This window comes from Xyrauchen texanus, chromosome 2 (genome assembly GCF_025860055.1).
Source record: "Xyrauchen texanus isolate HMW12.3.18 chromosome 2, RBS_HiC_50CHRs, whole genome shotgun sequence".
NCBI classification, from domain to species: domain Eukaryota; kingdom Metazoa; phylum Chordata; class Actinopteri; order Cypriniformes; family Catostomidae; genus Xyrauchen; species Xyrauchen texanus.
The window spans coordinates 41,093,725-41,111,526 of NC_068277.1; the positions used below are offsets into that span (position 1 = coordinate 41,093,725).

The 17,802-nt window shown below is 37.5% G+C and overlaps 1 protein-coding gene across 1 annotated transcript in view; it reads right to left on the minus strand.

The window, feature by feature from the left end:
- The window catches only part of itfg1 (integrin alpha FG-GAP repeat containing 1), a 186,089-nt gene that overhangs the window by 166,732 nt on the left and 1,555 nt on the right, over nt 1-17,802 (minus strand). The window contains exons 5-6 of the mRNA XM_052149066.1: nt 17,725-17,799; nt 17,551-17,645 (exon numbers count right to left, since the gene is read on the minus strand). Coding sequence (XP_052005026.1) covers nt 17,551-17,645; nt 17,725-17,799 — 170 coding nt within the window. The remainder of the gene's footprint in view (nt 1-17,550; nt 17,646-17,724; nt 17,800-17,802) is intronic.

Sequence of the window (17,802 nt, forward strand, 5' to 3'; positions counted from 1 at the left end):
CAGATAATAGAAACTGCATTGATCAAGTCGCGGGGATGTAGCTCTATTCGTTGGTTGTGACTCGAGCCTTAATGTGTGTGTATGCATGCACGTGCATGCGTATGTATGTGTGTGAGCATGTGTAAGTACGGGTTAGACAAATGAGCGCGAGGGATCTTTTGAACTGAAATTGAAATGAAGGATATTTTAGAAATTGTTTGATGTTCTTAACCAATTTACTTGAACAAATGTCTTTGTTTTGATTGGTTATTTTGTTGTGGTAACATGTAGGGTTCTTTGAAATAACTGAAATAATTTTGTGAAGTGATATGGAACCGTTATGTGATCAAGACCTGGAAATACTTCATAGGCGTGCGTTTACTTGAAAAATAATCGCACAACTTAGAACGTCCGTGAACCAATCAGAATCAAGCATTTTACCTGTGGTATAAATATATATGTCTGAGTGTGCTTCAGAATAATTGAGGGATGTGCTGTTCTGTGCACATGCGTGGCTCATGCATGTTATTAGCGCTTTTAGAGCAGTTCACAGGCACTGTGATAGAAAAGTACTGCAGATTCAAGCATTTGCATAATTGCAAACATTAGTAACCACTACAAGTTATTATAATTATTTTAAGCCATTTCAAATCAAATACATAATTATCAAGATATACATCACATATCGTCAATAGGCTGAAAAATATTTGTATAATACTTGTAGCCATATCACCCAGCTCTAATCTAGAGCACTCTAAATGTAACACGCTTAGTTTATTAGCCTCTCGTGTGCTTTGAGTATGTGTAACACTACAGAGAACAAAGCCGTGCACATACAGTTATAGCTCGGGTATACTTAGTTTTCCACATTCCGGGTCGCCTCACACAGACTTGGCTCAGCCTTTCAAAGTATATTCTTTTAACAATTTATTCAATTAAATCGCAGCCTTTGCTGTTTGATAATCCCAATATGCCATATTGCAATTTTGATTTTAGATGAGGCTAATCATTTAGCCCCACTTTTATATAGACATATCTGTATAAAGAAGGCAAACACGGATAGCCCAGGCTCACTGCACAGCCTGATCCCAGTCATATGATATAGTCATTGGGTCAGACAGAGTGGGTCAAACATCCTCAGTGTCAATTCTCTTTAAGAGGACTTTCAGCAACATCTACCATCATGGAATCAACTGGAATGCTACTGCCATATTAAACATTAAAGGGGTTATATTATGTGGTTTTATTGTTTTCCCTAAGGTCCACTTACTGTATAATGTCAGTCACAGGATTTTTGTGCCTTAAACAGTGTTCCATAACCATTTTCAACCTCTATCTAGCCCTTATAACTAAAATGGGACATTTTAAATGGGCCAGCAGCAGCCAGGAGCAATACAAGCATGGCAGACTTTTCTAGATTTAACTCTTATTATTAGTTTGTGGCGTAGGGAGGGGCCGGGTCGTGATTTTACGCACCAGGTCCCTTATCAGGCTAATCAAGCATCCGAGAGGGATAAAGGCTGACTGCGGACGGTAGTGTGACAGAGAGAGAACGTTTAGGGGCAACTGTCTGTCCTATGTGTGTGTGTGTTTGCGTCTTTTGGTTTATTTCTTCATTAAAATATTATTTATATTGTCAAGCCAGTTTTGCCTCCTCCTTTCCATTGTTCCCTTTACACAGTTCTTCTGGTCTTTAAGAACAATAGTTTCCACCCAGCTTCATGCTTATTTCTTCATCACGACAGAGCAGCTGTTATTCTGGTTTCTGACTGAATTAAACAATTTCATTTTTGGAGCATACTTTGTTCTTTTTGGACAGGAAAGGCAATTGCAAGTTACAGTATAGTAGGTTACATGAATCTATATATCGAAAGGCCAAAGAAAATTGTATTCCTCATGAGATAACCACTTTAAGCTTATCAGTAATATGAGTGCATTTACATGCACAATATTATACTGGTTATGCTTAATAAACTGACAATGTGTATGGTCATGTAAATGCCCAAAATGGCTTTCCATTATTGTGAAAAGGTCATAAACGGTTTTAGAATAAACCGATCGATTTTAGCACATAACCTGTTTTCGGGTTGCATGTTACTGCCATTCTTACCGACTTCCAATGTCAAATGCAAGTATTGTTTAAGTTTAAGTTGTGTTTAATTTGATGACAAAAGCAGAAAATAATCAGATCATTTCAAATCTCACATAAACATGTTTTTCTTGGCATGGTCAGATTTTTGACAAATCGGATTTTTGGTATTTATCAGTGTACTACTTTGCATGTAAACATGCTCTATAATCAACTAAACAAATAGTGCCACCAGTGGAAGCACCAAGCTAACACACTAACCCTCCACACTACCCTCTGTCTGAAGGCATCAAAGTCCCCATCTCAAATATGTTTTGGCTGATGCCACAGGGCTTTTTCTAGATCTTCTCCCTCTTGAAGGTTCAAAAGGTGAAGCGCTGCTTATTTGTATGGCTGTTACTCAGCCAACCAGCCATGACTCCATCTCTCTCATGCCCTTGAGGGACTCAATGAGCTAAACTTAGCTGTCCTAAAGGGCTGACATGCTGCTGAGATCTGAAGATCAGAGCAGACCATCTATAGGCTTCATATCAACTCTTTGGCTGCAGCTCTTCACTTGGGCCTGACAGGTGAATGAAACTTTGATAAAGAGGGTAAATGACAGTACGGAATGTTGTCTCACAGGAAAACAAGTGCATGAGTGACAAGGCTTTAAACTGAGATGGTAAGGCAGAAGATAAAGTAAGAGGAGACATATCATATTTTGACTCTGTTGTCAATAGAGGAGGCTCTCAGTGGCTTAGCTGTCTTTCACTCTTCTCTAGTCCCATTTTATTCCACAAATGAGCTGGAGACAGCCTATGACAATATCAGAAAAATGCAGGGCTCAACAATAAGGATTTTTCAGCTTGCAGTCGAACCAGTAGTTCAGATTTTTACACTCCATGCCAAAATTTTCACTGGCCACAAACTGACCAAATATGATAAAAAGCTAGTTCTATTTTGTATATATATATATATATATATATATATATATATATATATATATATATATTATTTTTTTTCATTTATCATTATATTTTAAAAAGTTACAATGTAACACAATGACAGCAATAAATTCATCTGAACACACTTGCGATATAGTGCAAAACATTACTGACTTCCATCAGTCAACCTTTTTTAGCCGCTTGTCCAATATAGGGTCGCAGGTATCCCAGATGTCTAGGGCCGAAGGCAGATAAAAATCCTGACAAGGGGGCCAGTCCACAACAGGGGAAGCACACACATTCACACTCTCACTTATGGGCAATTTATAGCTTCCAATTCACTTGACCTGCAGTTTTTTTGGACTGTGGAGGAAACCGGAGCACCCAGAGGAAACCCACACGAACACGGGAGAGCATGCAAACTCTACACAGGCCCTGGGCGAGCGGGGACTCGAAATGGGGATGTTCTTGCTATGAGGCGAAAGTGCTACCAACTGAGCCATTTTGTTTATCCCCTTTTCTATCCTAACCTTCTCCCAATTCCCACTACTTAGTAGGTCCTCGTGGTGACGTGGTTACTAACCTCAATCTGGGTGGCAGAGGAAACTCCAGTTGCCTCTGCTTCTTAGAACGTTAATCCACACTTATCATGTGGCTTGTTGTGCATGACACCGCGGAGACTCTGCATGTGGAGGCGATCGACACACAACTTACCACGTAACCCATTGAGAACGAGAACCACTAATCGTGATCACCAGGATGTTATCCAATGTGACTCTACTCTCCTTAGCAACCGGGCCAATTTGGTTGCTTAGGAGACCTGGCTGAAGTCACTCAGCACACCCTGGATTCAAACTCATGACTCCAGGGGTGGTAGTCAGCGTCAATACTCACTGAGCTACCCAGGCCCCGTTATGTATTATTATTTTTAACCCATTCTTACCGATGCTTTCAAGACGATCACAAGTAATTCTTGTTAGTTTGCCAACAAATCTCTGAACGTTTAAACTTCCAATGCATAAAACCACATGTGCATGATCAATAAACATATGTAGTGTTGATGACTGGCCCATTAGGGCAAGTGGCAGTATTTTCAACTGGCCCCAAACTTTCCCACATTGCCCTCTGGCCATCATACCATCCTTACTGTTTAACTCTGAAATGTCATGTCACTCATGAATTAAACTGATACCTTGGTCAATTGACAAGCAGATGTGAAGCATCTCTCACGCTGCGAATGAAACCTCAAGCCAGGACACAGTGATCAAAAACAGGCTTACACCTCAGTGATGGGCTGACGGAAGCCATTCAGCAAATCTGTAATTACACTCCTGTGAAGACATCTGCCTGAATTTTAAAGTCATGCTGACAGTCACTCCATCTTTTTGCGTGAAGGCCAAAGGCTACATCCTCTGAGAATAGCACAGCATGGTCCACTACGATCAGTAAGGTGCACTATTCACTTCAAACAGTGCATGAGGGGGAAACAAAGAGAGAGAAATAAACGAATGCATGAGAGAAAGCGTTCTTCTTCTCAAGGTCAGTCCTTCATCAGAGTCGGCTCTGCAAGACGCCAAAGCCATGAGCATTACAGTCTCTACCTACCTTCTTAAAACACACAGTGAAAAAAATATATAGGCTATAAAGCCCAGAAGAATACAGAAAAGTCTGGATAATTCATGCATCATGAATCTGAATAATTTCAGATGTTTCATTTGCCGATTCAGTATGCACATCTGAAGACATAAACACTCTCGTTCTGATTATAAAATATATTATTAAACTCATCTAACTCAACATTTTGTAGATCTACAACAGTTCTTTGGTTAAGGAATACTTCAGAGACAGCACAGAATATAAATCAAATAAATTAAAATAATATTAAATTGAATTAAACCCAAGAGAAAAGAAACCCCGCATCAGTAATGCAGAATACATTGAAGTCTATGATGTGACATCACACCATTGTTTTTCACACACACATTTTTGCTTCACCAATAATGTCTTTGAGAGTACTAAGCAACAAGAAATATTTAAAAACTTCCCAAATTCGTGAAGAGACATTGAATGTTTTGATTAAATATTACCTTATTGTTTACGAATATCAGAGACCCCAGTTATTGAAATAATTTAAATTCACCAAGAAAACGCTTTGACCTAAACATACGAGTCCTTTTATTACTTTCTACTATCAAAGCAACTGCAAGCTATTTTCTCTCTTCCAAATACATGTTTTCAATGTTTATTGTGCACACCTCCCGCTTTTTACGTGGAAAACTGGTAAAATCGCCCCTCTGTGACGCTTTCTGCAACTCTTGTCATGTGGAGGGCAATGTGGCGCTTGACGCTGGGTTCAGCCTCCAGAATCAAATTAAACTGCCACGAGGAGTCGACTGTCCGAGGCAACGATGCAAAATCGAATGACAATTAATGAAAACGAATGAAAAAAACATTAATCTGCTTCGTGTCTCTGTTGTTCATCTGTTCTCTTCATGAATAAATAAATGCATAATCTGCTATATGCTTGTCCTGTAAGTTTATGATTAAAAATGAAAATGTGAATGAAAATAAAAGCTATTAAATGTCTTATTATCATTAAAATCTGAAAATTAAAATGACGGGTAATAATAGATTATGACTGAATTTTTACAACACTGTCAGTCAAAATGACGAACGATGAGAAAGTCTAACGCAAGCACCGTATGTGACTTGTTTTTTGCATCGACGAATTTCAAACATTACAAGCAAATACGCTACTAAATCGCACAGAAAACATGGACAAGTTCTTGAAAAGGAAAGTATAGTGGTGTGCTGTAGAATTTGTTTAGTCATAAAAAGTGTGCTGTGACAGAAAAAAGGTTGGGAAACACAATAGACAGGAAATCTATAAGGTAAAAGTTTTGGTGTGTCTGGGGGTTGGAGCAGGGCATCAAATTCAGGGCAAGGGTAAATTAACATCTATAAATAGATACTGCATATGCCAATAAATCCCGTTCTCGAACCCTATTTTAAAGCACTTCATTCATAAGCATAGCGGCACTGGCGTAAAATGGAGTGATGCTATTTTGAGGGGATATAATCTCATAAAACCATTACAAGAATAACATAGGTGCAGTAGAGGGGATTATGCCAACCCCACATATTCCTTATTTAATTTCCCTCACATTATGCTGTCAGAGACAGTGAGTGGACAGCTGCCCAACATATTGCACTAACAAGCTTATATACTCAGGCCACTGACAGCATTTTGTGTATATGTCTGTGGGTTTTTATCCGAATAGAAAATAAAAAGGTGAAAAAATTCCTAAGCATTTCCAATCATACATTATGACCTGCAAATGTGTGGGATGAAGAGGACTGTTTACCAAATGGCAATCTTAAGGCATTTTAATATTTCATTAACTACAAAATGCAATCTTGCATACCTTAACAAGCCTTGATTTTGGACACAGCAATCGCTTTGTGCATCAGTAAGGCACAACCAAACAAAACTCTAAGCCAGTCATGTCTTACCTTTTGAAAACTTTGTTCTATATTATTCATTGATTCTCTCATCATTTACTTACCCTTTAGCATTACTTAGTACTAAAGCTGCATGCTGTTTTTGAAAATGTTTGTGGAATCCATCCTCTCGGTCTACTATACGCTGTAAAAATGCAATTGCATTTAATCGAGTATATGCTATTTTTTAGTCACAGATACTATGAAATGTGAATTACTTCGCATCTACATAAAAAACATGTTAGACCAACAATATTTCCCCAAATGTTGCCCTAACAAGCCTTACTGAGTTGTCTGAACAAACAATTTAATATAAAACAATGTTGCTGATTTGCAAATTGCATTGCAACATGAATAAATCATGAATAAATTATATAGTGTTATAGGCTTATTATTATTCTGTTTATTGACTATTTTTGCTGTTGTTGTTTTTGTTGCCACTGCTTGTTAGATTGTTTTGTGGTGATGTTCAAAGCTCAGCTTTTTACTTAACAAGGTTTGTCACTGTTATTGAGGTTTGAGGGTCAAAGGATGGGGTCTAACTTTGTACCAATGTATCGCACTAATTGTCTTGCCTTAAATATTGACGGAGGCAAAGATTGTAGATAAACAAAAACATGTAGAAAATGAAATGGTGATGTAATAAAAGTCCTTGTATAAATAATGAATAATTTACTAAACAATAAATCTGTAGTTGTTTCAGCTAGACTTTATTGGCTGAACAAAGTCAAACAAATTCAACCTGACTAAAACCAAATTTACAGAGGACAATAAGAATATAAGTGTACTCTCTCGTTAAACAATTTACATTTTTACCATTAATTATACAATAAAATCATACTTTTCTAATCAAAAAGTTAAATTTTTTAGATTTATTGTAAAGACTACTGTGTATACAATAACAACTAAATGAACATTTTTCACTGTATATTTGAGTTAATACTCGTTAATCAATTAAAGTTTTTTTCTGTAGCATTTTTACAGTCTTTTATCATGAAAATTAGTGTACATGTAGAGTGCATATGTGTTTGTAAGAACCCACCAGTACAATTCTAATTAAACTAATGATAATAGCTTTTAACAAGTACCCACATCGCAAACAAAATGGTACAAAAATGAAATAATAAAATTAGCCATGATGTGGCTATGAAGAAAGAGAGAAAGAGCCAGTGTGAGAAAGAGACAGTCTTTTGGGACAGCTTCCACTTAGACTCTTCCATTAGCTACAGTCACTAATTGACTGAGGGACAAATAAAGTCATGGTCCTTTTTAAAAATGCTTGATTAATACACACTTAACTTAATTAGGTTGTGGTGGAATCTTATCTGTTGTTATTATTACGTATGCACACTCATTCCCCAAAGCAACAGATTAACATTGGACATTAACTGACTTGTGCATTGGGATAAAACAGAGCTAAACCCCGCTATCAGCCACAAATCTGCTCACTGTTTTTTTTTTCCTCTACTTTAATTTATCATGGAAATGCTGCAATTTAGCTTTTTTGATACACTGCCAGACTTCAGAAGGTACTGTATATCAATACAGTTCCTTTGAGCAAGTTTACTGCTCATTAAATTGGGAGGTAGAGTGAAGACATACATTTTGAGCAAATAATGAGATGTCTTCCCTCAATGTTTCAGGCTATTTTTCAGTAAAGCTGTGCTAGGACTGTGCGAGAAGGAATGCTAAGTCAATGTAATGCACCTGCTATGTTCTGCAGATCTGGCAGAAGTCTGGGCTGTCATGCATGAAGCCACACTGAGATTATGCCATTATGTATGAGCACTTAAAAAAAAAATCTTAATGGGTCCAAATTTAGCCCCAATTATCCTGGCAAGTTTTGTAAACAGGTAAGTATATCTGCCTCCGCATAATCGTCTTACTTTATTTGCTATTTGCTCCTTTTGCAAGACCAGAAATTACTGCAAAATTCACATAGGAAAAACAATACACGCAATGATAGGGATGACACATGACCACAACCATTTGGCCTGATGTAACCTAAATGTTCATTTGTGACTCTGGAAGAGTGCTGGGATTATGATTTGATGATTTTCGCACTTCAGTAGCCCCCAATGTGGAAAATCTGTTTCCTTTACAATGCTCGACAATTAACTTTATACTCACACTCAGGGAGATTTGAGGTCTAATTGGCTGCAGTTTGGAGCATTGCAATGCAATGTTGCCTAGCAACTAGTCAAAAAGCAGAATGGGCGTCTTTAGTGCATATTTGCGCATAATGACATTTAGAATTATTTGGCAATTACCACCTATTTTTAACGAGGCTGCACTTTCTGAATCCACGGGTCAGCAAGGGCATAATAAAGAAATGAAAGTGTTATACAGATGTCAGTGGCAACTCCATGTTGTTAAAGAGATAAATTAAACTGAAGAAGGAAAAAAAACAAACATACCCAGAGGAACCTACTGAATATAGAGGCTCCTCCATGTTCATTTTACTGCTATTGTCCGACCGCTCCTTTGCTCGTGCACAAGAATGTCTGCATTAGCCTATTAGGAACACATTCTACCGGACTTAATCACTCACCTTTGTCTCAAGTAATTGCAGGTTTAATAAACCAATAGGGCCAGAAATCAGATAAGGCCATATCAGTGCAGAGCCTGTAGATTTCCACTGAGAAGGAGATTGTGATTTAACATTGAGGCACACGGCAATGTCTGGATATTCCACTTTAAAGCTTAAATGAGACCTTGGCACCAAAGTGGATGCAATTTCATGCTTTACAGCTAACACAGCCATGCAGTGTCCGTTTACTTTTTCATATGTGGAACTGGAATGTGAGCGTGACCTGGAGGTGACGTTACCTGTTCATCCGCAAAAAAAGACTTGTTCGAAAACAATTCAGGTCTTGACTGAGAAGGTCAAAAAAGTGATATCACTCGGTATGGCAGTATAGATGTCAGGCCGTAATTCTGTGCTCATGTTCATAATATTCATACCACCATATTGCTGAAAATATCTTGCATATATGATGGTCAGGGAAGTATAAAAAGTCTGTCATCATTTACTTACAGTCATGTTTTTCCAAACAGATATGGAACACAAAAAGATGTAAGGCAGAATGTTGAGTAAGTGATGAATGATTTTGTGTGTGTTCTCATTTTCCTCTTGGGCTGTTGTTAATCTGCTGTGATTTTAATTCCTTACACTTATATAGCACTTTTCTAGGCACTCAAAGTGCTTTTCATAGTATTGGTGTATAACTGCTTAAACACCACTTGACTGGAAGACAGCAGCCATAGTGCACCAGAACGGCCACCACACACCAACTTGGTGAAGAGGAGAGTACAGTGATGTAGACAATTCATATACACACTGTATATGGATTAACAGGAAGCCATGATGGATAGTCCCTGTTGTCACAATCCTGGGGCATTAGGACCTACACAGACTGCAGTGTGAGCACCCCCTTCTGGCCTCACTAAAGAGGCTAAAGTCCCTATTAGTCATTGTAACATAGGCACATGAGCACTCCTTTGATCTGAGACTTGAATTCATAAACAGCTCTTGAGTGATCAATTGATTTAAACAGGTTCAGAAAAAAGCAAACACTAATAATTGGAGAGTCAGAAGCACCTTGTAATAATGGTGATGTTTTCTACTCTGGCTTGATGACTTTGAGCCACCCAACAAACCACCTTTCCACCAAGCAACCACAATAACATTGACAAGATCCACATGATCCACATGATCCACATATATATATATATATATATATATATATATATATATATATATATATATATATATATATATATATAAATAACACTCTGAATTTGACATTTACAATTCAGATCCAGGCCAATTTCATATGTGAAAATAAATTGGATGATATCTTGCAATGTGACTTGTTTGAACACTAAGGCTCATGTGATTTTATTCAATATTCGTCATAATTGTGAGCTTGGTTTACACTTGTTAATACAAATATTAATGAACTGCACTGCGTGAATCATTATACAGAAAAGTTTAAATATATATAGTATTAAATATATTAATGTACATTAGGTCTAAACTTTTGTGACACTTCCTTTGAACAGAGATACCAGAAAGTGACAAAAGAAGTTAAAATGTATTTAAAAGGTAAAATATATGATATTTAAAAAAAGAAAAATGATATATATATTATTAGATACACTTGTACATTTACTTATTCATGCGATTATCTAATCAGCCAATCGCGTGGTAGCAGTGTAATGTACAAAATCATGCAGATATGGGTCAGGAGCTTCAGTTAATGTTCACATCAACCATCAGAATGGGGAAAAAATGTGATCTCAGTGATTTAAACAGTGCATGATTGTTGGTGCCAGACGGGCTGGTTTGAGTATTTCTGTAATTGCTGATCTTCTGGGATTTTCACTTGCAACAGTCTCTAAAGTGTAAAGAGAATGGTGCAAAAAAAAAAAAAAAACGCATCCAGTGAGCAGCAGTTCTGTGGATGAAAACACCTTTAGAGAGGTCAGCGGAGAATGGCCAGACTGGTTCGAGATGACAGAGAGGCTACGGTAACTCAGATAACTCCTTTATACAATTATAGTCAGCAGAATAGCATCTCAGAATGTACAACATGTCGAATCTTGAGGCGAATGGGCTGCAACAGCAGAGGACAAAATTGGTTCCACTTCTGTCAGCCAAGAACAGAAAACTGAGGCTGGAGTGGGCCTAACATTTGTGTACCTCATCAGAAATACAGATTTTTCAGACCAGACCTTGCTTTTCCAATTGTCTACCATCCAGTGTTTGTGAGCCTGTGCCCACTGGAGCCTGTTTCCTGTTCAAAGCTGACAGTAGTGGTAGGAGGGTCTTCTGCTACTGCAGCACATCCGCCTCAATGTTCGACGTGTTTTAACTGTTTTAACGTGTGGTTATTTGGGTTACTGTCACCTTCCTTTCAGCTTGGACCAGTCTGGCCAATCTCTTCTGATTTCTGTCAATAATAAGGAAATCAGCAGATATAGAAATACTCAAACCAGCCCATCTAGCACCAACATTCATGCCACGGCCTAAATCACTGAGATTGTATTTTTTTCTCCCATTCAGATGGTGGATGTGAACATTAACTGAAGCTCCTGACCCATTTTTGCATGATTTTATACATTAACTGAAGCTCCTGACCCATTTTTGCATGATTTTATACATTACACTGCTGCCACACGATTGGCTGATTAGATAAGCGCATGATTAAGTATATATATATATACATATATGTATAAATAAAGTGGCTGCTGAGTGTATATCACAGTGTTTCCCCAATATGCATTCTAGCGTTTCTGAAATTTTACATGGTTCATTAATATTTTAGACACAAAATGCTTGCTAGCCCCTGTGAGCAGCATTGAAGTTATGCTCGTGAACGAATCTGTCTTTTTAGAACGAATCTTTTAAGAGAATGAATCATTCAATATCACTTCCATACACTGACTCATATTTCTCATTCAATGACATCTTTTTGGTGGCTTTCCATGGTTGTAAAGACTACAGCGCAAGGGTTGGGAACCTATGGCTCGCAAGCAACAAGTGGCTCTTTGTTAAAATCAAGTGGCTCGCTGGGTGTCTCACCATTCATCACCAACACATGATTGTTTAAAACTTTCTAGATTGCAAATCTTGAAGTCAGTGAAACAGTTTTGATTTCTTTTCTTTCGAATTTGTTGTACAGCCTACTTGTGGTGAACAAGGTTTGAAACGAACACCCGAAAAATGCAGATTTTTCATGCAGAGTATTTTACTGATGTATCAGCCACTGTGGAAGGTGACTTGTAAGACTTCTCGGAGTGTTATATTACAAAAAAATAAAACAAAGATGTGTGTTTGACGAAACTTGATTACATTTTAAAGAAGAGATGAAAGAAAAACTGCCAATGCGTGATTTTATATGCACGCAGTGAGCTCTGCTTTTCACTAGTGCAATGAAAGCGCTTCTCCTAGACATGCACATTCATAGAGTTCTGGGCCTTGTTTCCCAATAACTATTGATCTTAGCTGTTTAGAGCATTTTCTACAAGCAATTTTACGAACGTTCATTATTTTTTATGTGCACCCAGGGTCTGATATATCACCTGACACCCGCAAAATGCGATGAGGCTCAATCCAGTTTGCGAGCTAAGACGTCTCAGAGTGACACATGACAAGAAATGCTGTTAGCCACAAAAACACGCGCCTGAAGAAACACACTTATTATATTTTTAAGAACAAACAAATGAAAAGCGTCAATGCTTATGTATGATTCTCTGTTTGGCGTGCAACAGGACCCTGTCTGATGAAGCAAGCGCATGTAAAGAGTTATCACTCCTTTTTCTCTGTTTCATTCAACTGAAAACGGTTTGGAAGAATAATGTAATCTATGAGAATGCTGCACATGATCTCCGATCATCTCGTGAGGTACTGCGAATTTCACTTTATTTCCACAGAGCAGTTCACTCTTACACATTGTGAACGCAAATCTGCAGGTTCAGTAATCTATACAGGTATCTTTGTATTAAAGAAAAAAAAGACAAAAGTGATTGCCGCACAACTTAACACGTGCCCCATTGAGAGCGAAAACCACTAATCGTGACCACCAGGAGGTTACCCCATGTGACTCTACTCTCCCTAGCAACCGGACCAATTTGGTTGCTTAGGAGACCTGGCTGGAGTCACTCAGCACACCCTGGATTCGAACTCACGAGTCCAGGGGTGGTAGTCAGTGTCAATACTCGCTGAGCTACCCAGGCCCCCACTCTGCTGAATTCTCTTAGTATATTTGTAGATACGCAAGTTTTAATCAAGTATAATTACATTAAATTTTTGTTATTAAAAGTAGATCAAAAAGGAGTAATTAGGACCCATGAAACATACTGCCAATAAATAGAGAGTTTCACTAATACATGGTTTGTCTTTATTCAAGTGATTTTGGTTATTTTTAGAACTTTATGAATTTTTATTAGGTAATTTTCGGTGTTCACACATTTCATAATTTGACAGTTATACTACAGCTATCTGGGCTTCCAGAGCTCTTCAAGTGTAAAAAGTTCCCAGTAAATAAACACACACATGACAAGGCAAACATGAATTACCCATCTAGGCCTACAATTACCCTAAGGTCATTTTAAAGTATTCACAGACACGCATAAATACAGTTCCAGCATTGCGGCCTTGTGGACCGCAATGCCGGAACAGCACCGCTGCTGGAAAACAAAATCCTAGGGGAAACACTGCATCACTGCCATTTAGCCTTACTGCCAGTTCCGTTACAGTATGTAGTCTTCTGATCTGGTATCTAGGCAGGCAGGTGTTATCAGAGAAGCACTGTTTAAACTTTTGAGCAACTTAATTATTAATTACACAGCATGCTACAGCTAAAACACACAACCAAATCCAGTGAGCAAATACCAGAGAGAGATGCAATATTTCACAGACACTCCCCTCTAGACCTGCTGCTAAAAATGGTGCAGTAATTTCCCAGATGGAAAACAATGCTCAGAAAACATCCCATCTTGATGACAGGCTAAGAAAACGAGAGAAAAAGACTTACAAAAGCAATCAGATGAATAAATTCTAAATGTCGTTATTCATTTGTGTAGAAAATGACTGAAACAAGCACAGATTCCCAAGCAGATTCGGCCTAGTGTATGTTTACATTTATGTAAATGTATGGTGTTTGACGTCCTTATATCTGAGAGGTCTATCACTACAGTGAAATGGCAAAACATTGTGTCAGTACTGGTCACTCAATCACTGCTGCAGCATCAAACTCTTTAATGTGAAACACTTTCTTCGCTCCTCACAGTGAAAAAATTATAGTTTTGTCATGCAATGTCTTCATTTAACACCAAGACAAGCTGATATTTCAAGATTAAAATCACAGCTCCAATTTAAGGCAGCACGCTGAGGTAAATTTTGGCTCTAATCCTAACACGGGATTTTCTGTGTAATGAGATGGTAATTTTCAAGGTAATTCTGTAACTTGGCTCTTATGACATCAGTTTTTAAGTGTACATTTTTAAATCAGTGCAGCAATATATCAGTGTGCTTTGTCCTAACCCTAACCGCACCCTCACGGTGGTACTGGAAACTATCGCAGCTACTTCAGGCGGATTAACTGTATAAATCCATGTAAACATCCAAGTTGAGTGTAAATAAATTCATTTTGCTTTGCCATTCGTGCGATCGACCACTGGAGTGTTTCTGAGAGAATTTCTGCACGTGCACAGCGAGGTGTGCGGTGTGCGCTCGTGAGGTGATCGTATGGCGAAAAGAGGGGCTGTGTCTGAAATCGTTCACTCATTCACTAGTTCCTATATAGTGAATGGCAGTTAGTGCACTATATCTCAGCAGTGAGTGAACGAAATGAGTGATTCGGACGCTGATGTGTCCACCGAGAGTCGGAGCTCTGGGGCTGTCTCAGAAACAACATCACATATGAAATATTAAAATACTTGGGCCTTATTTGTTATTCTTATTAAGTAATATATTAATACATAAACAGAATGAAGATTTATTATGTGATTTTTAATATATACTGTGTGTTAAATAAAGAGTAAACACATTTGATCAAATAAAGAGTACATTTTAAAATGTATCGGTATGTTTTGACACTCTATATGTTATTACAAATAATGATCTTTTCAAAACGTTATTTATTACATTCAGCATGAAATAAAATATTGCAGGAGTGAAGGAAGCAGTAAACTCACAGCTCGTATGTCTTCCCTGCGGTGGATTGTGGGCAATTAAGTGCATTGTGGGTAATAATGAGTGAACAAATGTAGGGAACGAGTGGCTCACTCAGAATTCAGACACTCCTACAAAATGGCAGACACCCGAAATAGTGCATTATAGTGGATGGGGTGGTTTCAGACACAGCGAGTGTTCCACGACCGGGGTTGGTGCCCTACGCAGGCTGCATACTCTACATTCAGAGAGCGGCAGTACTGCTGTACAGAACTAATGAACTAAATTCTTTCAACACTGAAAACTGTAACTTCACTGAAATAAGGATCCACACAGGACTTTAAAAGCTATGAAATAGCAAAAGTAGGCATTAATAAAAAATGATCTTGCTTTGGTTAATATTTCAGCATTATATATAATAACCTTGTGGGACATTTTCACTATAATAATTACTATAAATGTTTCCAAACCTCTCTTCTTATTGAGAAATTATTCCAGGTCTGACAAGAGCCCATAAAGGAATAGTTCACTCCAAAATTTTAATTCTCATTATTTACTCACCCTCATGCAACCACAGATGTGTATGACTTTCTTTCTTCTGCTGAACTTAAATTAAGATTTTTAGAAGAATTTCTCAGCTCTGTAGGTCCATACAATGCAAGTGAATGGGTGACAACATTTTAAAGCTAAACAAACAAAACATAAATCAGCATAAAAATAATTAATATGACTCTAGTGGTTTAATCAGTATCTTCAGAAGCAATGTGATAGGAATGGATGAGAAACAGATCACTCTCACATTCTTCTTCTTGTGTTTTTGGTGACTCACATTCTTCTCAGCATATCGCCCCCTGCTGTCTAGCACAAAATTACAAATATTGATCTGTTTCTCACCCACACCTATCATATCACTTCTGAAGAGTCTTATGGATTACTTTTATACTGCCTTTTTGGAGCATCAACATTTTGGCCTACAGTATTTCGTTAAAATATTCTTTAATTAAAATTAAAACAAATTAATCTTAATTTGTGTTCTGCTGAAGAAAGGAACTTATACACATCTGGGATGGCATGAGGGTGAGTAAATGATGAGCATTTTGGGGTAAACTATCTCTTTAAAGTGATAGATCTGCCACAATTTAATATTCTGTCATAATTTCCCTACCCTCATGTTGTTCCAAACCAGTGTGACACTTTGTATTAGCTTTGTATTTGGAACACACAATATGTTACACAGACTGTTAGGGACTGACAGTCTCGGTCACCATTCACTTTCAATATATGGAGAAAAAAACATTCACTGAAAGTAAATAGTGACTCAGGCAAACATTCTGTCTAATATCTCCTTATTGTGTTGCATGGAAGAAAATAAGTCATACCGGTTTGGAAAAACATGATGGTGAATGATGACAGAATTTCCATTAATAATAAAAATAATAATAATAATAACAATTCTGCAATACATGTTCAATGTGTATTATGTAATGGAATATAGGGGATTAAATGTCTATTATGTGATTTGTGAAAGTAACAAGTTACTCACTACTTGAATATTGAATTGGATACTTTCTTACTCTTACTCAAGTAATCATTTATGTTAGTACTTTTAATTCTAATTGAGTAATTACTTTTTTAAAGTAATTGTACTTTTACTTGAGTTCAGTTTTTGGCTACTCTACCCACCTCTGCATAATATTATCTTAAACTGTCTAAAGCTGAGAGCAACTTTAATGACATGACTGCACAAAACTGTAACCAACTGAAACCAGAGAAAAATCACACTGAATTTTACATTTTCTATTTGGAACTGGGCAAATTTAACATGTGAAAATAAATCAGATCCATTTGTAATGTGACTTTAGTGTGAACTGTCAGATTCATGCAATTTTTACGGCAATTTAAGTCAACTTTCGTCCTAAGTGTGTACTTGATTTACCCTTGCGATGAACTGTACTTTTAAGAGCCTATTAAAGATAATTACAATCCATTTACAGAATATCTGACCCTTTGTGTGACCTCAATAAAGCATGAGAAACTACAAGATAAAACAACGGTCAAAACTGTTACTTATTGTTTCACTGAAGTGGTTTGAGAAGCAAGTCTTTTCTAAAAAGTCTGAGCATCTGAAGTGTTGATAAGCAAAGAGGCATTACTAACTGCTTTCAGTACTGCAACCAATAAATAAATCAGGCAGCACTCATAGTCACCCCTCGCCAGAGCATGGCATCTTTAGCGATGCTAACTGAAAGCTACAGAATAGAGAACAGATTCTCTAATTCTGCCAACAGAGCAAGTCCTTGCAGTCTTTTAACTGACAACTGAGATTAAAACAACTTGAAAGTGGAGGGGGGGAAATATACAGTAGTGTTACTCACCAGCAGTGAAGTCCTTGTTAAGGTCGATGAAAGCATTGGAATGAGGGATGCGCATGTTGACACTGGAGCTTAGAGCCTTCTCACATTTTAGTTTTCTGATAAACAATAAAACAGCATGATCTGTAAATGTCTGCTTTTGTGATACAGATATACAGAACTGAAAAATAGCCTTACCTATTGATGAGATAGCAAACCTCTGATGAATCATCCACAGTTCCAAAAATGTCTGGAATCATGTCCCCGTTAAAGCTA